This window comes from Microchirus variegatus, assembly GCF_963457635.1.
Source record: "Microchirus variegatus genome assembly, chromosome: 5".
NCBI classification, from domain to species: domain Eukaryota; kingdom Metazoa; phylum Chordata; class Actinopteri; order Pleuronectiformes; family Soleidae; genus Microchirus; species Microchirus variegatus.
In genome coordinates, this window is record NC_139806.1 from 5,122,127 (window position 1) to 5,148,728 (window position 26,602).

Below are 26,602 nucleotides of genomic sequence, written 5' to 3' on the forward strand. Positions count from 1 at the left end.
TTTTAACAAGAGTCATGTTAAAGCCAGGCTACAGACGAAATAATGTCGTAAGATGGCGCAATATTTGTAAAATAATATTATACCAAAAGGAAAAATAAAAGTAGGGAATGATTAACCCTTAGATGCATTACGTCAACACACCTAGAATGCTACTAATAAAAGTACACAGTTATAAAAAAAAAAAAAAAATTACATTTGTATTTGTAATTAAAACAATTAAAAAAAACAAGGAATTATTTTCAATATACTTCATGCAAACTGGATTTTTATTTTTGTTGATTATTATTGCATAGTATACATTTGTATTTTTTCTTCTCTTTTTATGTTTTAGACCAACATCCGTCCTTTCCATACATATCAAATATTAATGAATATTTTTAGAACCCCCCAAAAATAATTATTTTCAATATACTTCATACAAAATAGATTTTTATTTTTTGTATTATTGCAGCCTGATATATGAAAAAAATTAGCAGAATATTATTTATTTTTTTACATTCTTAATTCTTTGTAATGTCAGATGGCCTAAAATGCATTAGCATTAACACAACTAGAACACCAAATGGTACTTATAAAAGTACACAAAAAAAATTATAAGAAGTAGTAGTATTAGTATTTAAGGAAGCATCAAATATTTTCCTATTAATGAAAGAGACGGAATGTTTGAATTTATGGGAAATTGTTAAAAATCAAAGCAATTATAATGTAAATGTGTCATTAATTTAACCGTCGTGTTGGTTTTTCAAATTGAATCTACATGTTTGCATGTGAAGACTAAAGTATAAAGAAATGCACATTTGACACAATAAACTCTGAATGATTTCAATAAAAAAGTGAAGCACAAACTGGTGTCATTCCTTAAATAATCAGACATGAGCAGGAAACGAGGAGTTTATTAATATATAATATATAACATTTCACAGCTTTCATTAAAACACAAAACCACAACCAACACATTGCACACTTTTACATTTCATAGTTCACTCAACATACCAGTTAGTTACCAATGTTTATTTATTTTACTGATATCACTATTATAAAGACCCTGGTGCAATGCAATAAATAAAGACCCCCCAAAAAAATCTTATAAATTCAGAGCCAGAAAAAAAAATCCGGAAAAATTATGTGATTTATTCATAAAAACAGCAATTTTTTCAGGAAATATTTTCAAATTGTGAAAATCCGGTGTTTACTTCATGGTTCCTTCATGTTTCATGTTTGAACAGACTAAAAGTTTGGGAAAATCAGCCATTTTAATAACATTTTACCACAGAGGTCGCAGTTTTCTTCCTCAGCAGCAGGTGGCAGTAAAAGCCCTGACGCCTCTGGTGTTTGTTTCCTGTCGCTATTAATAGACTACACGAAGAAGAAGACGAACGCCCATTAATTTTTGCTCGCACAATCGAATTGGGCTGAAATAAATACCAAACAGAAGAAAACCAAGCGCTGCAATGGACGGGTAAGTTAATTTATTTCAACACGTAAGCTTCCGTGTGACTACGACAGAGCCAGAACGAGAAGTTAACCGTACTCTGTTTAAGATTATGCTAACTGTTAGCTCAGCTACGAGCCTCGGTAGTGACGTTCGCTACCTAGCAATACCAGATCCCAACCAAGAAACGTTGGGTTTAAGTGTCGTCTCTCTCGTAGGCAAATATAGATTTATAGTAGAACGTGAGCGATACGCATATTTCACATTAAATTTAGTTCTTAAAAAAATCGTTTTTTGTTAGTAAATGGTTAGTAAATTGGTGAAAATGCACTCAAGTGGGGTTTCATATTCTCTCTTGTCTATAATACATATTAACATTAGCTTTCGTTGCTGCCATTGAACGGTTAGCGTCATTTGTTACCGTCTTAATAAATATTAAAGTTTAAAAAACCTGGTTTGGTTTAAATGGAGCATGTTAGCGGACACGGTGGTAAACACACCTGTCAGTCTGTTAGCATCCTTTGTCTGAAGAGGCAGAGGCACAGTGTGTTCGCCTGCGCCTGTGCAGAAGCCACACAGCGGTCATTCCTTTAGGGTTATTTTATATTAAACGACAACTAATTATCCCATTTGTGCAACAAAGCCACACATATCTATTCTGCCTTTTCTTTATGATAAGGTCTCTAGTTGTATTGTGTGTGTGTGAGATAGAAGACAAAGAATAGCTTTAGTCATAACAAGACTTGTCTGCACTTTTAGTCATCCGTATTGTTCTTTTAACGGTTTTAACTGTAATACCTTATTTTGAACGCAAACAGAAAAAGAGATTTTACTGAATAAACAATGGCTTTAGGTAAAGAGTAGACTTCAGGAGTAACCACAGAGTAATTCTCTGAAATATGCACCTATTAATTGCAAAGAAAATGCTGTAAAACTGAATCATATGTAGATTTTTGTTCTGGGTTTATTGTCCGGTTTCATAATTCTTCATTTGGCTGCATCAAAAGGATTCATATATGCATTAAATAAACCGGTGTACATGTGTTGAAATATTTAAGATGTTGCTCAATTCTTACATCAGTGAAACCAGTAATAGCTGCTTGATCATGTTTCTATGATCTAACTTCTAATTTTCCTTCTCTTTCTTTCTTTCTGTCACAATGTTGTACATCCATCAACAGAGATGTTGCAGTTGGTGTGAAGGTAAGTTTTTTTTTTTTATTACTTGTACATGAACATGCATGCCTTTGCGTTGCATTGTAATACACATACTAATAAGCTAAAAAAAGACTGACAAAGTCTTAATCTTAAGATTTTGTTTATTTATACGTGTTATGTTCTAAGTTTTGATAAGCAATCGCATGGTTTAATCTGCTTTTTGTTATATTACTGTTGTTAGCAAGGCCTACACGAAATATACAAGATGATTGCAGCATTACATTGTTATTTATTAGGGCTAGGCAATATAACAATATACTCAGTATCAGTATTGCAGTATATATTGATATACTGCAATACTGATACTGAGGCATTTAGTCAAGGAAAATACACAAAATCAACATACAATTAAGAAAAGTTTTTTTTTACAGGTGAGTTTGAACTAATTTATAGGCACTTTCTTTGCTTCACACACGTATATATCCATTAATACATATTAGGTCAACGAAATCCACCAAATATTATCTGCGCATCATTTCTACTGTATTAATAAGGAATGCAGTTCAGAAATTAGCAAAATACACAACTTACAGTATTTGACTAGAGTATTTACATTATTATTTTCAGTATTTTACAGTATGATGTCTTGGCAGTAGCACTAACCTCTATAAAGAAAATGTCATGAGCTCAGTTAAACAGCCTGTATTTAGCTTTATATTAAGATATACAGTATCTTATATACTGTATAGAGACATGGCAATGTCGCCCAGCCCTCTTACACATAATTGTAACCATTATAAATGAATTAAATTAAGATTTAAAATGTGTTTTCCTGTTAACTTTCCAGAGAGGCTCGGATGAGCTCAACATCTATGGCAGCAGCCCCACCTCAGTGACTGGTAAGGTCAACCTTAACCCTGACGGGATCAGCCAACACACACACAGAACAGTACTGTACATGTTAGTCAAAACTGGAATGTGTGCGTGTGTGTGTGTTCAGCGAATGGCAGTGACAGTAAGAAACAGCGTCTGGACGAATCGCCTCCCTCCAGAGTTCTCCACATCAGGAAACTTCCCAACGAAGTCTCAGAGACTGAAGTCATTGCTTTGGGGCTGCCGTTTGGAAAAGTCACCAACATACTGATGCTCAAGGGGAAAAATCAGGTACACTCGCGAAAATACCCTAAAGTTTATATTATTAACGTTAACCTTTTCTAAACAAGAAAGTAACGGGTGAAACATTGTCCTATTATGACTTTATTTCAGGCGTTTCTGGAGCTGGGCACAGAGGAAGCAGCCATCACTATGGTCAACTACTACACAGCTGTAACACCACAGGTATGAATGCATCTTTTTCAACTTCACATTGTTCCTTTCTATGGTTATAAAAATACAAGTGGAGATGTTTTATGTTTATTCTTTTTTGTGTTTAGGTCAGAAACGCACCTGTCTTCATCCAGTACTCCAACCATAAGGAACTGAAAACAGATTCAGCTCTGAACCAGGTACACACACACACACACACATTTTTACTCTACATAAGAGAGCTGCAACAATAAACAGATTATCAGATTATAGAATCAATTACTAAATTGATGGCCAACAAAATATGAATTATCCTTAAATCCTTAATCCTTAAATGTGAATATTTTCTGTTTTCTTTGTTCTTTAAAACAAATAATTCATTCAAACTCAACTATTTTGGCTTTTTTACACAAGAAATTTGAGAACGTCATCATTTCCTGAAGTTTTTCCACACTTTCTTACATTTTGCGGACACTCTACCTATATTGGTATGTCTCTACCAATAATGCCGATTATGACGTAATCTCCTCACCGTGTCTCTATATTTTCCCGCTCAGAGGGCTCAGGCGGTGCTGCAGGCAGTGTCGGCGGTTCAGGATGGAAGCTCACCATCTTCTGACCCCGGAGCTCTTGACCTCGCTCCACCCCCCAGCCCTGTCCTGCGAATTATTATCGACAACATGTTTTATCCAGTGACGCTGGACGTTCTTCAACAGGTGAGAACCTGAACACTTTGGAGTACTCGATTAATCCAGAAAATAATCGACATAATTACCTCATCCCTCGCTCCATCTTAAAGGTGACATAGAGTGGTCCTGTTGCACATAAATGTTAGTTATGGAGGTCTACTTACATATATTAACTTGTTTTTATGGTCAAAAACCTCCTAGTTGTTATAAACGAGCCGATAGAAATCCTCTTTTCTGACAGTGTTTTTCTGCTGCGAGATTTCAGAGTGAACTTTCACCCCCAGAAGACAGAGTCTTGTGATTTGCCAGTACTATCCAGCACATCCGTTCTCAGAAGTGCAGCGCCCCCCTCTGGAACGGTGGATGCACTGCTCCTCATTATCAAAACATTGTTTTAACAGTGTTTAAAAATAGCTTCGTTTATTCTTCTTCTGCGGTTCAATGTACGCAACCGGATGTGCCCGGACTAGTGCCCGGAGCAAGACGATCGGTTGTTCAGGAGAACCGCTGCTTACGTAACTATTACGGGATTTTCAGAGATCTCGTTGAGCCCCGAGATTACAATAAAACACAGCGTTCTCAGCAATGGCTGCACTGTTTGTTTCGAACCGTCAGGGCTTCATAAACAAGGTAATGACGCAGATGCACACTAAAAAAACAGCGTTAATAGGAACTTCCGGTCTAGTTCCGCTTTAATCTAATGTCACTATACCAGTGTTTGTGTGTGTGAAGTATATGTGAAGAAAACGAGGATGGTGAGAGAGCAAATGATCTTATTGGGAATAATCAGCCTCCTGTGAAAAGTCTGTAGCAGACTTTGTTAATCGTAAAACTAAACATAACATCACACTCAGATATGAATGTCTTTGTTTCTCTGTCTTTGCAGATCTTCAGTAAGTTTGGGACCGTGATGAAAATCATAACCTTCACCAAAAACAACCAGTTTCAGGCTCTGCTGCAGTTCAGTGACCCGGTCAATGCACAGCAAGCTAAACTGGTAAGATCATGCACATGAACGTGATCAGCCATAAAGTTCTTCACGGACCCTCTCGTCTCTGAGTGCTAACGGCTCTTGTCAGTGCAGTAGATCAATAACGGATGTCTCTCTAAATCTTCATCTCTGTGTAAGAAAACGCTGTTAAAACACCCTGTGATTCCCTCTCTCTTTCACACCAGTCTCTGGACGGACAGAACATCTATAATTCGTGCTGCACTCTGCGGATAGACTTCAGCAAACTGGTCAACCTCAACGTCAAATACAACAATGACAAGAGTCGAGATTACACCAGACCTGACCTTCCCAGTGGAGACGGAGAGACTACCAACAAGGACCATTCTCTGTTGGGTTAGTATAACTCGCCTGAATTTTTTAATGGCAGAGAGAAAGTTTTTGATTTTGCTGCTATGGAGTAAGTTGAGTTGTTGTTTTCTTTCCCCAGGTACCCCATCTGGAGCACTAGCTTCCTACTCTAGTGGAGGAGGTTACTCATCTTCTCTGTCCCTCTCACAGGGTGGAGGTATTTACATTTTCATTTATTGTCTTGATTTAGTTTTTGTTCATCACTGTCTCTGCTGCTGTCTTACTCTTTGTTTTTAATGTACCAGAACTGAAAAGATTCATTCTCACTGGTGGTTGGTCAAGTTGACTACTTAGTAATCAGCTTTTATGGGGTTTTTTTCTGCTTGTCCACCTGAAGTCATCAGCTTTCGTTAGTTAGTGTTTAGTGTTTTACAGCAGTTTGCTTCCATTATGCTGCAATACTGCCCTCATCTGGATTCAGTCACCCAATGCTTCATTAATCTGTTTCTTCATTTTGGTTGGATTAAATTTAATAATAAGGTATCTTGATTAAAAAACACAAAAAAACAACAACTGATTTATCAAAAACCTGGCATGGATTGACAGCACTGCTTCAACTAAAAGCTCAGCGATTGACCTGCTAACATGGAAAAAGGAATTCAATTATTCTTTGTCACCATTTGTTTTTGTGACGCGACATATCAGAACACACCTGTTGAAAGACTGTGATTGGCATGTATTTGTATGACATAACATGTTGGATAACAACAAATGTGACAATATTTCTCTTCTTTAACCCATTGACGTTGGCAAAGCAATGCCGCACTTCTACCATTGACGAGAGCGGCTGCGTTTTATTCTACCATAGACGCCGGTAAAGCGGATACGTCAATTTTCGGGGGTATAAGGGTTACTCGCGACATTGTTTTGAAATTACTTCGCGCAAACATGGAGGACTTTGACAGCGGAGAGATTTCTGAAGGCAGTGATTATGAGGAGTTTCGTCTTCGATGACGTCATCGCTGATAACTTTGAGCGCGCTGAACAAATCGACCGGGATTTGTGGTTAAGACATAATTATGTTTGAAGACGACAAGGTCGCCGATAACGACGATAAATACCACCGTAATCGACGGAGTGTTTACAACCGCGCACCACGGGTGACAGTGGATTTACCTGCAGATGCCACAGCGCTGTAAGCTCTATCACCGTCACATGTGAAGCAGACTGTTACAGTCATTACATGCTGTTCTTGTTCTTCACACTTCATCAGGACTAAATCAAGGCACTGACACAAGTTGATTTTACTTTATTTTCTTACTGTTTTTTAATTGAAAATAGTTATTCACTTTAATTTAAAATTTTTGTATCTAAATAAACTAAATTTCACAGGAAAGCCACAGGTGTGAGCGCTCAAATACTTTTTGAATTGTGTTCCTATATCTGCTGCAGAGGCTGAGAAATCACTCATTTAGTCGCCATTGAAGCTCAGGTTTTAGAGACATTTTTTCCAGGCGCTTCAGGCCTTAATGGGTTAAAGCTGGGGTTCTCAAAGCTTTGATACCCGAGGGCCAATTTAGGAACCGAACATTGGACTGAGGGCCGCCAATGGAAAAAAAAAAACGTAATAACTATGTTGTCCAAAATTTGACAATTAAAATAAAAAAAATTAATTTGGTCCAAAATTTGCCAAAAAACGTCATACTATACTATGTCGTCCCTAATTTGACAATTTTTTGGGAAAAAGTTTTTGGTTCCAAATTTGACTAATTTTTTTCAAAAAAAGCTTGGTCCAAAATTTGACAATTTTTTGGGAAAAAATTTCAACACCAAAATTGGACAAAAACGTCATACTATACTGTGTCACTATGTCATCCAAAATTTGATGACATAGTAAATACAGTTGTACAGTTAACACTTATTGGTCTGTATCCAGTAATGTCCAATAAACATTTAACAAGCTTAGTAGCTCCTGGATTAAAACTATCAACTGTAATTCATTGCGGGCCGCCAGAAATGTTTCTGTGGGCCGCCATTGGCCCGCGGGCCGCACTTTGAGAACCAATGGGTTAAATGAATCAACTGAAGAGGGTTAATAGCCCTGGGTGCCATAGTTGTTTTCCCTTCTGTCTGTTATTGGATGGTGAAGTGTTTCTCGCCTGTCTGTGTCCTGACAGGGGCCATAAGTCCTCTGAGTGCTGCAGCGGCAGCAGCAGCAGCTGCAGGTCGTGTTGCTCTGTCTGGTTCTGGAGTGTCGGGAGTCCTGTTGGCGTCCAACCTAAACGAAGAGGTACACTAACCTTAAATATGACTTTCTGTCATTTGTGATTACGTACCGAATGATGGGTTTAAGGCCAGTCTTAATGGAACAAAGAGAAATACACAAATGCATGAACATTTTAAATGTCCTGTCGATGTTCTTTTATTTCTAAAATTCTCTGTTATCTGCATCTCTAAACCTTCTCTACTTGTTTCCGTATGTTCCGCCATTCTATCTCTGTCTGTCTTTGCCCCTCTCACACTTCTGCTGAGAGGGGAGTCATTCTGGAGTGGTGGTTTTCACACTTCTGCTCCCTTCTGGTAACGTTTTTCCTGCTCCATAGCAGCAGCTCCTGTGTATATATTTGGGAACGACTGGCTCGTAGTTTGGCATTTGATATCATTTTTCAAGAATGACACCGATCCAATAAGTCAAACAGACAGTTGGTAGCTCTAAACTAGAGTTGCCGACTACAGTCATCCTTGTTGCATCTGTAAACTCGATATAGTGGCACCTGCACCAGATCTCCTCTAGTTCTTCACACGAGTAGATCAAGAACTGCTATATTTACATTTGCAGTCCAAGATGTTTGCGTTGCAGTGTGAGACAGAAAGTGACGAAGGCTGTTTTTAAGCACTGCTAATCATGTAATCACCATCTAAATAGGATGAGAATCATAATTCAGGGCACGACTTTAGTTTAGTTTCCAGCACTTGAGCGAAACCTTGTCATGTTTTTAGAACACATACAGGTGATTATGGATTATGTTGGTTGGGTCCTTCATTATCAGAACAACTGCTGCTCTCTCTTTTTGCACCCTCTTTGATTTGACCTCTTATTTGGTAGAAAAGAACATATCTTCTTGTTGTACTTAAACGTTCGTAGGAAACCAGATGACCGTTTGAGACCATACAAGCTAACTGGCCATTGTGGCAGCGATGGAGTCTGATTACACCATTTAATGACACGCTCCAATTCAACTTCATGCCCAGACAACTCTGTTCTTGTGGGATGTTTGCCGTCCTTCCGAGTCATGAAGAATTTACTTCAAGTACAATTTTGTTTTTCCGTTAAAACTTCCTCAACATTCAGCTCTGACACTCATTAATACGGCCGTCACTTTTTCTAAAAATCATGTTTAAATGGTGCCATATGTAAGAATGTGGCCAAAAACAGTTACTACATTCAAATTCAAAATACCGAGGTCTTTTAGGTTTCATTTTCTGACGTAACTGGCAACCCGTGGTTGCTCGGCAGCTGAGACTCTACTGACTGCATTGACGGCGGTAGGTGGCGCCACATGCCAAAACATGATTTCAAAACATAAACATGATTTGCAGTCTGCAAAAGATTTTTTTTTTTAATGCAAATATTTTGTCTGTACTGTTGTTGTTGGTGAGTTCAGTTTGTTATATGAACATTATTCCTGAGTCTCTGTGACATATTAGGAGGATTTTATGGACAGTTGCTTTAGATTTATTACGTAATGCACCTTTAAATGAATATTATGTGGGATGCAAATAGTTAGTTTTGTTAGGGTTAAGCTTGATGAGCCAAAAAGGGCATTCAAAAATACAAAAAGTGCATTGAAGGCCTCTTTTGTACCTCACAGTAATTACTTTACACAGTCTGATGCACCCCTGGGCTGTATATTTTGAACTCTAATGGTTGAAATTTCCCCCACAACTTCATACAGACATGAGAATTAAAAGTGACAGCCCCAGTCATTAACATTTACGTTTACCTCTACTTACACGTGACTATTTTAGGTTATTGACCCTCTATCATTTATGTCTTTTTTATCTCCTACAGCAAGGTTTGGTGGTCCAGTTTTCAAAGGACATGGTCACTGTTATTACAGTGTGTGTGGTGGGGGGGGGGGGGTCTTTTCTCAAAGATCAACCTTAAATGTGTCATCATAATCATTTCTTGAGAAAACAACAGTTTTGTGGTTGTTTGGTGTATCACATCATATCAGAGGAAGTGAAGGTTGAGCTGGTTGTGACCGGTTATCCCAGTTTCCTGATGTCACCCGTCATCCATTCTTTTAATGTATGATTTTCTACCTTCCTCTCATCTTTTCTTTCTTTTCGTCACCAATAAATGCATCCAGCAGCTGTGTGTGTGTGTGTGCGCGTGTGCGTGTGCACGTGTGTGTGTGTGTGTGTGTGTCATCATTCAGACTCCGTTGATGTCCCACTGATGCTCTGTTTACTGACCTCTGCTTTGGTTTTTGTCCTCTCCTCCTTTCCCCCATCCCTCCTCCTCCTCCTCCCTTCACTCATTCTCTCTCCATTTTTACCCTCAATGTTGGACACACATACACCCCCCCTCCCCCTCCTTCCCCCCATTTTATGTATATTTACCCACATTTTTCCTTCATCTCCATTCCCTCTGCTCCTTCTTCACATTTCTTATTGCGGTCTAAACTGACTCTGGCTTTGCTGTTTTGACCCACTCTCCAAATGCCTCCCATTTTTGCTCCTCATCATCACGGAAACCACCACCTCCCCCCTCGTCCAACGCTGGGCGGTCTGATCTCTACCTTCGTCTCTCCTTCTTCCTCCTCCTCTGCTCCTCCTCTTCCTGTCCTCTGCTCTGCGGTCTCTCTCTCTAAAGATGGTCACGCCTCAAAGTCTCTTTACCCTCTTCGGTATGTTCAACCTCTTCTATTCTATCTGTTTATCTCTCTCTGTTAATCCAGTTTGGTTCACTTTTCCTCAGCGATGTCATGGACTCGCTTGTTCCTCTGAATCTTTCTGTGTCTCTCGGCCTCTCTCTCTCTCTATAATGTTGTACGTGACAGAGTTAAAATCCACTTCTCTGCATTAAAAAACGTGAGTCTCAGAGATTCTGGGTTTGGTCAGCTTGACTCCTTAACAGATGAGAACAAAGACACTGAAATCCTTCATGTGTTGATCCAGATTCACTGTTAGTTTGTCTGGTTTTCAATCAAGATTCCGTCACGTTATACGTTATTCTAATTATTGTCGTTAAAGACTGAAAATGACTTATTTTCTCCATTAATTGATTCAATCTCTGGTCCAAAAATTGTCCGAAAATGTTGATCAGTGTGTTTCCCAAACCTTGAAATGGTGCTCTTTTTCAGTTTCAGTGATTTCTTTGTTATATGGAGCTAAAGAAAGCAGAAAATATTCACATTTATGAAGCTGAAATATCAGAAAACATTATCAAAATGTTATGTTGTACCAGTTTTCTAGTTTATAAACATTTATCAAACACTTAAAACAGTTAATCCAAATTTGTTTTATTGTTACCGTTTTGTTTTGTCTATAAAACGAATAACTTCTCATTTTTATTCCTCATATCTTTCCTGCAAGAACACATATTAGTTCTGTTTTTAGTTTTCTCTGTCCAGTATTTGCTGTAGCTGTGAGACTAAATGTTCTATCATAACCAACTGTGTTACAGAGTCAGAAGCCTCCACCTTTCTAGAAACACAAAGGTCATTTCAGTGTTTTTGTTCTTGATCACGACTCGTCTCGTTTACTCGCTGAGAGTAAAAATCCGAGCCTTTAAATCCCCTCAATCTATTCTCTTGTTTTGGTCTCTTTTCATAGATATTGTGCTAATCAGGCGCAGTGGTGATGTAGTGACTCTTATCCTGTTACTCGACAACATTCGCTGAGTAGGGATCACCTGGTTTATGCATCAAATTACATTTTGCACAATTGTCTTTAAACTAAACACAAAAACGACCTAAAAATAACCTCACATTTTTTGGTCTTCTTTGTCCACCGACTGCTCGGACACTATTTCCTACTGCACTATGTTTTCCGTGAAGTTAGTACATTTCTCTCAAAGGTTATAAACGCCTGGATTTCGTTCTTTTTTCCCCCTGAAAACGTGTATGAGTCAGTCAGACGCAGAGCATCTTCAGGTGTGCGTCAGTGGTAAAGCTCAGATCAGGTGTTTTCTTCTCTCTGGTCAAACCACTTTGTCACACACAGAGAAGAGGTGTTTTTTTTTTTTAGTGGAAGTCAAATCGGAAGATTCCATCTTTTCTTTTCGTTTGTCTTTCTGGCACTAACTTTTTTCCTTCCATCCTTCACACCTCTTCCTTTTTTTATTTTTATCTTGGTCGGCTCCATCTCTCCTGCTCTGTCTGTTCTGTCCTCCTCCTCGTGTTCTCCTCTACCCTGCTCTCTCTCTCTCTCTCTCTCTCCCTCCCTCCTTCTCTCTCTCTCTCTTCCTGTCTCTCTCTCTCTCCCTGTGTCTTCAGGAGTCTACGGTGATGTCCAGAGGGTGAAGATCCTCTACAACAAAAAAGACAGTGCTCTCATCCAGCTGTCTGACGGAAACCAGGCTCAGCTGGGTAAGTCTTTGTTTATGTTTTATTCATATTAAAACTGAGGTGCGTCACTTTAACCCCTCTGTCTCTGTCTGTCCTCTGCAGCTATGAGTCACCTGAACGGTCAAAAGGTCTACGGTAAAGTGATGAGAGTGACTCTGTCCAAACATCAAACCGTGGCTTTACCCAGAGAAGGACTGGATGACCAGCTGCTCACTAAAGGTGAGAGAGGACAACTGTTTATTTATGTCCTAATGAACATGTCTGTGACATGCTTTGGTCAAAATACCTTCAGGATGAAGCACCACAGCAGTTCAATCACTCTGCCAAAACAGCCCTGTTCAGAACGCTCGCTTTTGAGTGCCTGTCTCTTTAAATATGCAAATGAGACAGGAAACTACGTCAGCGTCACTGAGGCTAACAGCAGCTAACAGCAGTTAGCATTTGGAAAAGCCATCATTTGCCGACTCTAGCCGGCACATTGCAGTCATATATAAAACGCAAATCCTCTGAGGCTGGAAGTTTGTGTAGAACTCTGTGCTGCACTGTGCAGCCAAGAATAGAACACTTTGCAGACTTCCGCTTTTCCGGATACTATCGCCCTCACCTGCACTCTCGCGTTTTTTAGGGACAAAGCAGAGCTCCACAAAAACATGACTGGCCTCCAGAGTCCCAAATATGAGTATTAAAATGATTAAAAAGTTGATTTTGCATTTGCAATATGTGCCCTTTAAACGTCTTGCAAATATACAACTCAGGGTGGTTTTACACAGTCAAATAAAATTTTAAAAAGCAAGACATTAAAATACAAACAATTTATCTTATAGGTCTTATAGGTTTTTTTTAATGTGTATTAAAACAAGGTCACAGTATTGTGGAAAAGAAATGTACAAGCATAATTAAACGTAGATCTTTTTATTCTATTATTTTCAATAAAGAAGTTTATAAAATAAAAATCACATTTTATTTTTATAGCTCACAGTTTACAAAACAGTTACAGGTAACCTCTGTCCTTAGACCTTATAATCGGGTATTAATAAATAAGTAATAATAATAAACTACCAATTTTATCCTCAATTCTCAAGTCAATTTATCCATCTTTATATCGTCTTTATGTGTGAACAGTAGCAGACAGGAATACATGTTTAATGATAATATTACCCAACAATATGGCTGTTGTCATTATGTCCATGTTTTTGTTGGTTTTCCTCACAGATTTCTCTGGCTCTCCACTTCACCGCTTTAAGAAGCCAGGATCTAAAAACTTCCAGAATATCTTTCCTCCCTCTGCCACACTTCATCTCTCCAATATCCGGTAGTTCAACATATACACACACATTCATTCATTCATTCATTCATTCATCGTGTTACTTTGGGCACAGATTGTGTTGCGAGTATGTGTCTTGATTTCATGCTGTTTTTTGTCTCTTTGGACACACAGGGACGCCGTAGGCGAGGATGATCTCCGCCTTCTGTTCTCAAACAGTGGAGCGACTGTCAAAGCCTTCAAATTCTTCCAGTAAGAAACAATCCTCCATTGATGAAACCTAAACATTCTGTAATCTTACTGCTGAAAACCCTCAGTACATGTTTGAATCACACTGTTAAAGGATTCTTTAGACCATGTCTGTGAGCCAGATGACGTCTGCAATATCTTAAACAAAGTATAGCATGACGTTTTGGTCACATTTTGGACAAAAAATAAATAAATAATTAATTGTCCGATTTTGGACAATATTGTATAGTATGACGTTTTGGTCAAATTTTGGACCAAAATTTTTTTTCTAAAAAAAAATGGTCAGATTTTGGACGAAATAGTGTAGTTTGACATTGAGGTCGACAACAAAGTATAGTATGACATCGTGGTCACATTTTGGACAAGAAAAATGTTTTTTTTTAAATGTTCCGATTTTGGACATGTATGTAATTTAAAAAAATATATATATCATATTTTATATATATATATATATATATTTATATTTATATATATATATATTTTATTTTATAATAAATACAAAAATAAAAATTAAATTGTCCAATTTTGGACGACATAGTATAGTATGACGTTTTGGTCAAATTTTGGACCAAAAATATTTTTTCAAAAAAATGGTCCGATTTTGGACGAAATAATGTAGTATGACATTGAGGTCGACAACATAGTATAGTATGACATCGTGGTCACATTTTGGACAATAATTTTTTTTTTTTTTTTAAATGTTCCGATTTTGGACATGTATGACGTTTTTGTCAAATTTTGAAATTTGAAATTATTTTTTTTTTTTTATGGTCAGATTTTAGTGTAGTATGACATTGAGGTCGACGACATAGTATAGCATGAAGTTTTGGTCACGTTTTGGGCTATTTAAAAAAAATTGTCCAATTTTGGACGACATAGTATAGTATGACGTTTTGCTCAAATTTTGGACCAACATTTTTTTCTCAAAAAAAAATGGTCAGATTTTGGACGAAATAGTGTAGTATGACATTGAGGTCGACAACATAGTATAGTATGACATCGTGGTCACATTTTGGACAAGAAAAATGATTTTTAAAATTTTTTCCGATTTTGGACATGTATGACGTTTTTGTCAAATTTTTTACCAAAATTATTATAATTTTTTTTTTAATGGTCAGATTTTGGACGAAATAGTGTAGTATGACATTGAGGTCGACGACATAGTATAGCATGATGTTTTGGTCACGTTTTGGGCTATTTAAAAAAAAAAAAATTAAATTGTACGACATAGTATTGGTCGGACCAAAAATATTTTTTCAAAAAAATGGTCCGATTTTGGACGAAATAGTGTAGTATGACATTGAGGTCGATGACATAGTATAGCATGACGTTTTGGGCTATTTAAAAAAAAATAATAATAATATTTTTTTTAATTGTCCAATTTTGGACGACATAGTATAGTATGACGTTTTGGTCAAATCTTGGACCAATAATATTTTCAAAAAAAGGTCAGATTTTGGACGAAATAGTGTAGTATGACATTGAGGTCGACGACATAGTATGGTATTTTGGGCTGACATTTTTTTTATTGTCTGATTTTGGACGACAGTATAGTATGGTGTTTTGTCAAATTTTGGACCAAAAAGTTTTTTTTTTTAAATGGTCAGATTTTTGAAACCTCACTGGTTTATGGTCTTTTTCTGATTAGAAGTTGAATTTTGTAAACAACGTGTCTCAGTCTTTGTTTTTGACCCACAAGACATCATTATTATTATTATTATTGTTCTGTCTTTCCTGCTCCTCCATTGACACTTACTAAAGCCACACTTCAAGTTACAGACATAGGGCCAGAACAAAGCAGACTCAGCCTCTCCTTTGTATTTTACACCCTTTCTTTCAGCTTTATGCATCTTGTAAAACATTTATTTTTGAGTATGGCTAATTATAAGCTAAGATACATATGACTATAGGCCTGTATGTGCTGTTCTACTGAAATACAGCACAGGAAACCAGGTCGTTATTATGCTGCTGATTTCACTGGAAAATCATTCATACATTTTAATAATATTTACCACTATTCTATGGCTAAATCAGTTAAATTACATTTTATTTAATGAAAAAAAAAGGTTTACATTTCTTTGTTTCATGGAGAAAAGAAAGCAGAAAATATTTACATTTAAGAAGCTGAAAAAATCCATTCAAACGGATTAATTGATTATTAAATTAGTTGCGATTAATTTAATAATCAAATAATAATCCATTTTATAAATGCCCTACTCTGATTTTTTTAGAAACAGCTCACTTCCTGCACCAAAGTCCGTAGAGATCCACTGCTGCTTCCACAAATAAATTAAAATGTCATTTTGTGACTTTGGTGTTTGAAATCCATTCATTCGGATTTTTAAATTGAGTGGAAAATCAGTCGCAAACGAGGTAAACGTTAGAACAGCAGCTCTTTGTTCTTTAGAGCTAAAAACACAGGTTTTCTCAATGAACTTTGGTGTAGGAGAGTGAGCAGTTTCCAGCAGAAAGAGGCTAAAGTGGTGAAAATATTCTTCAGATAACATCGACTGGAGTGTTTGTCACCCAGCTGCACACGGCCTGTTCTTTGTTTACATGGAAGATCGGTGGTTTGCAAACCTAAAGAACTGTTCTCTGTTCACAGGGATCGTAAGATGGCGCTGATCCAGATGTCGTCAGTGGAGGAGGCGATCCAAGAGCTGATGAAGCTCCACAACTACGACATGGGAGGGAATCACCATCTAAAAGTTTCCTTTTCAAAGTCCACCATCTAACCCTCGCACCTTCGTCGACCAGGAAGAGCGAGGACTGTTTTCTGTTTTCAACGTCTGCTGCCCTGTCCCCAAACCTTAAATGAGGTTGTACAGTATCACATCATCATCATCATCATCATCATCATCATCATCGAGTGTCTCGTCTGGTCAGGAGAGAGAGGAAAAACAACAACTGTTCATAAGAATAAGAGCTTAAAGTTATATTACAATAATTTAGGGGTGTCAACGTTCTCAATTGTAAATCCAATATTGGTTGAAAACGATGTCACAATCTTGACCTTTGAAAGCGAAGGTGGAATTAAGGATGACGTGACTCTCTATGACTTCTCTTCTGTACGTAGACAATCGAAATGGGAATTAAAAAAAAAAAAAAAATTAATGACCAATGTTCCTAGACTAAACTAGAATAGTCTAAAACTCGCAGACCCATCTGCGCTAAAAGAGATAAAAAGGATTGGGAATCAAATAGTGACGGTAAAATCTAATCCAATCAAGGATGTGGAGAATCGTGACGCCCCTAACAATAATCCATCGTGGAATTGTCGTACCAGTTTAATACCTTATTTTATTCCCCACATATTTACTTGGACTGCTTTAAAGTACCTTGATCAGATTTGTGATTTTAAGATTTCGTTGCAGAGCAAAAGATTCTTAGAGGATTCATAAAGCGACATTCTTAAGTTTGGGGAAACTCTCTTGTCGACCAGATCGTCTGGTTTCACTTCAGCCTTCACCTTTTACACGGATCAGTCAGACACACACACAGGTTTGTGCTCTTCTTCTACTCTTCTTAGGACACGGCATTGAATCCCATTCATTTCAACAGGTTACACAGAGAGTTTTCCATAACCAGTTAATCCCAAACTCAAATCTAAGCCCTAAACTTAAACCATTTCCTCAGAATTGAGGTTCTGTCTCGTTAGGACCAGGTTTTGGTCTCCATGAGGACTGCTGGTCCTGCGTTCTGTGGTCTGATCTTTACTGTTGATTATTTTGTGTCTTCAAAGATTTACTATCATTATTTTTATTGTTTGTTGATCCTGAGTTGTAAACGTGTAGAAACCATAGATGTGAGGTGTCTCCTCCTCTTGTGTCCAGAAAATCGACTGTTTTATTACTTCACTCCCAAGTAAGTGAAGTATTTTTTTGGGCGGCTCTGTGTGTCTGTTGTTTGTTTGCGTTTCTGCTGCACTTGCCACTATGACCAGCAGAGGGCGCCAGAGGCTTGTTGGTTGAATGGGGCGAAGTCTGCCATCTCTGATTGCCTTGTTCCCAAGTTTATTATTGGATGGTTGTTCTGCGGGGGGGGGGGGGGGGGGGGTTGTTTTTAAAGTTTCATGAGCTCAGTATTTATTTTTTCTCTGTTCAGATCGGCACAAATTAAACACATCTTTTCTACCAAGGAACCCAAAGTGAAAATGTGTTTGTGTATGTTTGGACTCTCCTCTATTACTGTCAATAAACTCTCCCTCTGTTCACATCTGTCTCTCTTCACCCACTTCTTTCCTCATCTTTAACTCTATGAGCTCCTCTGTCCTTCCTCTGTTTCTGGCTTTTCTGGAATTATAATGAATTATGGTGAAAATTTTTTATAAAATAAGGGAAATTAGTTAAATTGTTATTAGTGAGGCGAAATGGCTCAAGAGTGCCCCCAAACCTGGCAGGTCATAGCATACTATACTGTCAAAAAATGTTTGGTCCAAAATGTGACAAAAACATCATACTGTACTATGTCGTCCAAAATGTGACAATTTTTTTAGAATAAAGTTTTTAGGTCCAAACTTTGACAAAAACGTCATACTATACTATGTCGTCCAATATTTATTTTTATTTTTATTTTTTTTGAATTTTTAGGTTCCCAAGTTTAGAGATTGTGAGTTCAAATCCCATCTGACGTGAATGTCATTGCGACAAGGCAGAGTAGGACAACCAAATCTTTTTAAAAACATTTCACTACTATGTAGTCCAAATTTTTTGGGAAAAAATGTTTTGGTCCAAAATTTGACAAAAATGACATACTATGTCGTCCAAAATTTGACAAAAAAAGGTTTTTGGTCCAAAATTTGACAAAAACGGCATACTATACTATGTCGTTCAACATTTTTTGGTCCAAAATTTGAAAAAAAAGGACATACTATACTATGTCGTCCAACATTTTTTGGTCCAAAATTTGATAAAAACGACATACTATACTATGTTGTCCAAAATTTGACAAAAAAACGTCATACTATACTATGTCCTTCAACATTTTTTGGTCCAAAATTTGATAAAAATTACATACTATACTATGTTGTCCAAAATTTGACAAAAAAGCGTCATACTATACTATGTCGTCCAACATTTTTTGGTCTAAAATTTGATAAAAACGACATACTATACTATGTTGTCCAAAATTTGACAAAAAACGTCATACTATACTATGTCGTCCAACACTTTTTGGTCCAAAATTTGATAAAAACGACATACTATACTATGTTGTCCAAAATTTGACAAAAAAACGTCATACTATACTATGTCCTCCAACATTTTTTGGTCCAAAATTTGATAAAGACGACATACTATACTATGTTGTCCAAAATTTTTTGGTCCAAAATTTGATAAAAAAGACATACTATACTATGTCGTCCAACATTTTTTGGTCCAAAATTTGATAAAAACGACATACTATACTATGGCGTCCAACATTTTTTGGTCCAAAATTTGATAAAAACAACATACTATACTATATTGTCCAAAATTTGACAAAAAATCGTCATACTATACTATGTTGTCCAACATTTTTTGGTCCAAAATTTGATAAAAATGACATACTATACTATGTTGTCCAAAATTTGACAAAAAAACATCATACTATACTATGTTGTCCAACATTTTTTGGTCCAAAATTTGATAAAAACGACATACTATACTATGTCGTCCAACATTTTTTGGTCCAAAATTTGATAAAAACGACATACTGTACTATGTTGTCCAAAATTTGACAAAAAAACGTCATACTATACTGTCGTCCAACATTTTTTGGTCCAAAATTTGATAAAAACGACATACTATACTATGTTGTCCAAAATTTGACAAAAAACGTCATACTATACTATGTCGTCCAACATTTTTTGGTCCAAAATTTGATATAAACGACATACTATACTATGTCGTCCAACATTTTTTGGTCCAAAATTTGATAAAAACGACATACTATACTATGTCGTCCAACATTTTTTGGTCCAAAATTTGATAAAAACGACATACTATACTATGTCGTCCAAATTTTTTTGAAAAAAATGTTTTGCTCCAAAATTTGACAAAAATGACATACTATGTCGTCCAAAATTTGACAAAAAAAGGTTTTTGGTCCAAAATTTGACAAAAACGGCATACTATACTATGTCGTTCAACATTTTTTGGTCCAAAATTTGAAAAAAAAGGACATACTATACTATGTCGTCCAACATTTTTTGGTCCAAAATTTGATAAAAACGACATACTATACTATGTCGTCCAACATTTTTTGGTCTAAAATTTGATAAAAACGACATACTATACTATACTTTTTTGGTCCAAAATTTGATATAAACGACATACTATACTATGTCGTCCAACATTTTTTGGTCCAAAATTTGATAAAAACGACATACTATACTATGTCGTCCAACATTTTTTGGTCCAAAATTTGATAAAAACGACATACTATACTATGTCGTCCAAATTTTTTTGAAAAAAATGTTTTGCTCCAAAATTTGACAAAAATGACATACTATGTCGTCCAAAATTTGACAAAAAAAGGTTTTTGGTCCAAAATTTGATAAAAACGACATACTATACTATGTCGTCCAACATTTTTTGGTCCAAAATTTGATAAAAACGACATACTATACTATGTCGTACAACATTTTTTGGTCCAAAATTTGATATAAACGACATACTATACTATGTCGTCCAACATTTTTTGGTCCAAAATTTGATAAAAACGACATACTATACTATGTCGTCCAACATTTTTTGGTCCAAAATTTGATAAAAACGACATACTATACTATGTCGTCCAAATTTTTTTGAAAAAAATGTTTTGCTCCAAAATTTGACAAAAATGACATACTATGTCGTCCAAAATTTGACAAAAAAAGGTTTTTGGTCCAAAATTTGACAAAAACGGCATACTATACTATGTCGTTCAACATTTTTTGGTCCAAAATTTGAAAAAAACGGCATATTATACTATGTCGTCCAACATTTTTTGGTCCAAAATTTGATATAAACGACATACTATACTATGTCGTCCAACATTTTTTGGTCCAAAATTTGATAAAAACGACATACTATACTATGTCGTCCAACATTTTTTGGTCCAAAATTTGATAAAAACGACATACTATACTATGTCGTCCAAATTTTTTTGAAAAAAATGTTTTGCTCCAAAATTTGACAAAAATGACATACTATGTCGTCCAAAATTTGACAAAAAAAGGTTTTTGGTCCAAAATTTGACAAAAACGGCATACTATACTATGTCGTTCAACATTTTTTGGTCCAAAATTTGAAAAAAACGGCATACTATACTATGTCGTTCAACATTTTTTGGTCCAAAATTTGAAAAAAAAGGACATACTATACTATGTCGTCCAACATTTTTTGGTCCAAAATTTGATAAAAACGACATACTATACTATGTCGTCCAACATTTTTTGGTCCAAAATTTGATAAAAACGACATACTATACTATGTCGTCCAAATTTTTTTGAAAAAAATTTTTGCTCCAAAATTTGACAAAAATGACATACTATGTCGTCCAAAATTTGACAAAAAAAGGTTTTTGGTCCAAAATTTGACAAAAACGGCATACTATACTATGTCGTTCAACATTTTTTGGTCCAAAATTTGAAAAAAAAGGACATACTATACTATGTCGTCCAACATTTTTTGGTCCAAAATTTGATAAAAACGACATACTATACTATGTTGTCCAAAATTTGACAAAAAAACGTCATACTATACTATGTCCTCCAACATTTTTTGGTCCAAAATTTGATAAAAATTACATACTATACTATGTTGTCCAAAATTTGACAAAAAAACGTCATACTATACTATGTTGTCCAACATTTTTTGGTCCAAAATTTGATAAAAACGACATACTATACTATGTCGTCCAACATTTTTTGGTCTAAAATTTGATAAAAACGACATACTATACTATGTCGTCCAACATTTCTTGGTCCAAAATTTGATAAAAACGACATACTATACCATGTCCAACATTTTTTGGTCCAAAATTTGATAAAAACGACATACTATACTATGTTGTCCAAAATTTGACAAAAAACGTCATATTATACTATGTCGTCCAACATTTTTTGGTCCAAAATTTGATATAAACGACATACTATACTATGTCGTCCAACATTTTTTGGTCCAAAATTTGATAAAAACGACATACTATACTATGTCGTCCAACATTTTTTGGTCCAAAATTTGATAAAAACGACATACTATACTATGTCGTCCAAATTTTTTTGAAAAAAATGTTTTGCTCCAAAATTTGACAAAAATGACATACTATGTCGTCCAAAATTTGACAAAAAAAGGTTTTTGGTCCAAAATTTGACAAAAACGGCATACTATACTATGTCGTTCAACATTTTTTGGTCCAAAATTTGAAAAAAAAGGACATACTATACTATGTCGTCCAACATTTTTTGGTCCAAAATTTGATAAAAACGACATACTATACTATGTCGTCCAACATTTTTTGGTCTAAAATTTGATAAAAACGACATACTATACTATGTCGTACAACATTTTTTGGTCCAAAATTTGATAAAAACGAAATACTATACTATGTCGTCCAACATTTTTTGGTCCAAAATTTGATAAAAACGACATACTATACTATGTCGTCCAAATTTTTTTGAAAAAAATGTTTTGCTCCAAAATTTGACAAAAATGACATACTATGTCGTCCAAAATTTGACAAAAAAAGGTTTTTGGTCCAAACTTTGACAAAAACGGCATACTATACTATGTCGTTCAACATTTTTTGGTCCAAAATTTGAAAAAAACGGCATACTATACTATGTCGTTCAACATTTTTTGGTCCAAAATTTGAAAAAAAAGGACATACTATACTATGTCGTCCAACATTTTTTGGTCCAAAATTTGATAAAAACGACATACTATACTATGTCGTCCAACATTTTTTGGTCCAAAATTTGATAAAAACGACATACTATACTATGTCGTCCAAATTTTTTTGAAAAAAATGTTTTGCTCCAAAATTTGACAAAAATGACATACTATGTCGTCCAAAATTTGACAAAAAAAGGTTTTTGGTCCAAAATTTGACAAAAACGGCATACTATACTATGTCGTTCAACATTTTTTGGTCCAAAATTTGAAAAAAAAGGACATACTATACTATGTCGTCCAACATTTTTTGGTCCAAAATTTGATAAAAACGACATACTATACTATGTTGTCCAAAATTTGACAAAAAAACGTCATACTATACTATGTCCTCCAACATTTTTTGGTCCAAAATTTGATAAAAATTACATACTATACTATGTTGTCCAAAATTTGACAAAAAAACGTAATACTATACTATGTTGTCCAACATTTTTTGGTCCAAAATTTGATAAAAACGACATACTATACTATGTCGTCCAACATTTTTTGGTCTAAAATTTAATAAAAACGACATACTATACTATGTCGTCCAACATTTCTTGGTCCAAAATTTGATAAAAACGACATACTATACTATGTCCAACATTTTTTGGTCCAAAATTTGATAAAAACAACATACTATACTGTTGTCCAAAATTTGACAAAAAAATCGTCATACTATACTATGTCTTCCAACATTTTTGGTCCAAAATTTGATAAAAACTTGATACTATACTATGTCGTCCAAGATTTTTTGGTCCAAAATTTGATAAAAACGACATACTATACTATGTCGTCCAACATTTTTTGGTCCAAAATTTGATAAAAACGACATACTATATTATGTTGTCCAAAATTTGACGAAAAAACGTCATACTTTACTATGTCCTCCAACATTTTTTGGTCCAAAATTTGATAAAAATGACATACTATACTATGTTGTCCAAAATTTGACAAAAAAACATCATACTATACTATGTTGTCCAACATTTTTTGGTCCAAAATTTGATAAAGACGACATACTATACTATGTTGTCCAAAATTTTTTGGTCCAAAATTTGATAAAAAAGACATACTATACTATGTCCAACATTTTTTGGTCCAAAATTTGATAAAAACAACATACTATACTGTTGTCCAAAATTTGACAAAAAAACGTCATACTATACTATGTCTTCCAACATTTTTGGTCCAAAATTTGATAAAAACGACATACTATACTATGTCGTCCAACATTTTTTGGTCCAAAATTTGATAAAAACGACATACTATACTATGTTGTCCAAAATTTTTTGGTCCAAAATTTGATAAAAAAGACATACTATACTATGTCGTCCAACATTTTTTGGTCCAAAATTTGATAAAAACGACATACTATACTATGGCGTCCAACATTTTTTGGTCCAAAATTTGATAAAAACGACATACTATACTATGTCGTCCAACATTTTTTGGTCCAAAATTTGATAAAAACGACATACTATACTATGTCGTCCAAAATTTTTTGGTCCAAAATTTGATAAAAAAGACATACTATACTATGTCGTCCAACATTTTTTGGTCCAAAATTTGATAAAAACGACATACTATACTATGGCGTCCAACATTTTTTGGTCCAAAATTTGATAAAAACGACATACTATACTATGTCGTCCAACATTTTTTGGTCCAAAATTTGATAAAAACGACATACTATACTATGTCGTCCAAATTTTTTTGAAAAAAATGTTTTGCTCCAAAATTTGACAAAAATGACATACTATGTCGTCCAAAATTTGACAAAAAAAGGTTTTTGGTCCAAAATTTGACAAAAACGGCATACTATACTATGTAGTTCAACATTTTTTGGTCCAAAATTTGAAAAAAAGGACATACTATACTATGTCGTCCAACATTTTTTGGTCCAAAATTTGATAAAAACGACATACTATACTATGTTGTCCAAAATTTGACAAAAAAACGTCAAACTATACTATGTCCTCCAACATTTTTTGGTCCAAAATTTGATAAAAATTACATACTATACTATGTTGTCCAAAATTTGACAAAAAAACGTCATACTATACTATGTTGTCCAACATTTTTTGGTCCAAAATTTGATAAAAACAACATACTATACTATGTCGTCCAACATTTTTTGGTCTAAAATTTGATAAAAACGACATACTATACTATGTCGTCCAACATTTCTTGGTCCAAAATTTGATAAAAACGACATACTATACTATGTCCAACATTTTTTGGTCCAAAATTTGATAAAAACAACATACTATACTGTTGTCCAAAATTTGACAAAAAAATCGTCATACTATACTATGTCTTCCAACATTTTTGGTCCAAAATTTGATAAAAACGACATACTATACTATGTCGTCCAACATTTTTTGGTCCAAAATTTGATAAAAACGACATACTATACTATGTTGTCCAAAATTTTTTGGTCCAAAATTTGATAAAAAAGACATACTATACTATGTCGTCCAACATTTTTTGGTCCAAAATTTGATAAAAACGACATACTATACTATGGCGTCCAACATTTTTTGGTCCAAAATTTGATAAAAACGACATACTATACTATGTCGTCCAACATTTTTTGGTCCAAACTTTGATAAAAACGACATACTATACTATGTCGTCCAAATTTTTTTGAAAAAAATGTTTTGCTCCAAAATTTGACAAAAATGACATACTATGTCGTCCAAAATTTGACAAAAAAAGGTTTTTGGTCCAAAATTTGACAAAAACGGCATACTATACTATGTCGTTCAACATTTTTTGGTCCAAAATTTGAAAAAAAAGGACATACTATACTATGTCGTCCAACATTTTTTGGTCCAAAATTTGATAAAAACGACATACTATACAATGTTGTCCAAAATTTGACAAAAAAACGTCATACTATACTATGTCCTCCAACATTTTTTGGTCCAAAATTTGATAAAAATTACATACTATACTATGTTGTCCAAAATTTGACAAAAAAACGTCATACTATACTATGTTGTCCAACATTTTTTGGTCCAAAATTTGATAAAAACGACATACTATACTATGTCGTCCAACATTTTTTGGTCTAAAATTTGATAAAAACGACATACTATACTATGTCGTCCAACATTTCTTGGTCCAAAATTTGATAAAAACGACATACTATACTATGTCCAACATTTTTTGGTCCAAAATTTGATAAAAACAACATACTATACTGTTGTCCAAAATTTGACAAAAAAATCGTCATACTATACTATGTCTTCCAACATTTTTGGTCCAAAATTTGATAAAAACGACATACTATACTATGTCGTCCAACATTTTTTGGTCCAAAATTTGATAAAAACATCATACTGTACTATGTCGTCCAAAATGTGACAATTTTTTTAGAATAAAGTTTTTAGGTCCAAACTTTGACAAAAACGTCATACTATACTATGTCGTCCAATATTTATTTTTATTTTTATTTTTTTTGAATTTTTAGGTTCCCAAGTTTAGAGATTGTGAGTTCAAATCCCATCTGACGTGAATGTCATTGCGACAAGGCAGAGTAGGACAACCAAATCTTTTTAAAAACATTTCACTACTATGTAGTCCAAATTTTTTGGGAAAAAATGTTTTGGTCCAAAATTTGACAAAAATGACATACTATGTCGTCCAAAATTTGACAAAAAAAGGTTTTTGGTCCAAAATTTGACAAAAACGGCATACTATACTATGTCGTTCAACATTTTTTGGTCCA

At 35.0% G+C, this 26,602-nt stretch overlaps 1 protein-coding gene across 1 annotated transcript; it reads left to right on the top strand.

Annotated features, from left to right (window-relative positions):
• Window positions 1–1,366: 1,366 nt before the first annotated feature.
• LOC310927031 (polypyrimidine tract-binding protein 2-like) lies at window positions 1,367–18,003 on the top strand. Its single transcript, XM_083889269.1, has 17 exons — window positions 1,367–1,459; window positions 2,614–2,635; window positions 3,438–3,489; window positions 3,591–3,754; window positions 3,857–3,928; window positions 4,024–4,095; window positions 4,453–4,611; window positions 5,471–5,581; window positions 5,761–5,929; window positions 6,024–6,101; window positions 8,062–8,174; window positions 10,764–10,797; window positions 12,388–12,480; window positions 12,562–12,678; window positions 13,672–13,771; window positions 13,898–13,975; window positions 16,578–18,003. The coding sequence occupies exons 1-17, from the start codon at window positions 1,452–1,454 to the stop codon at window positions 16,705–16,707; spliced, it is 1,572 nt and encodes a 523-aa protein (XP_083745395.1). The 5' UTR covers window positions 1,367–1,451; the 3' UTR covers window positions 16,708–18,003.
• Window positions 18,004–26,602: the final 8,599 nt, after the last annotated feature.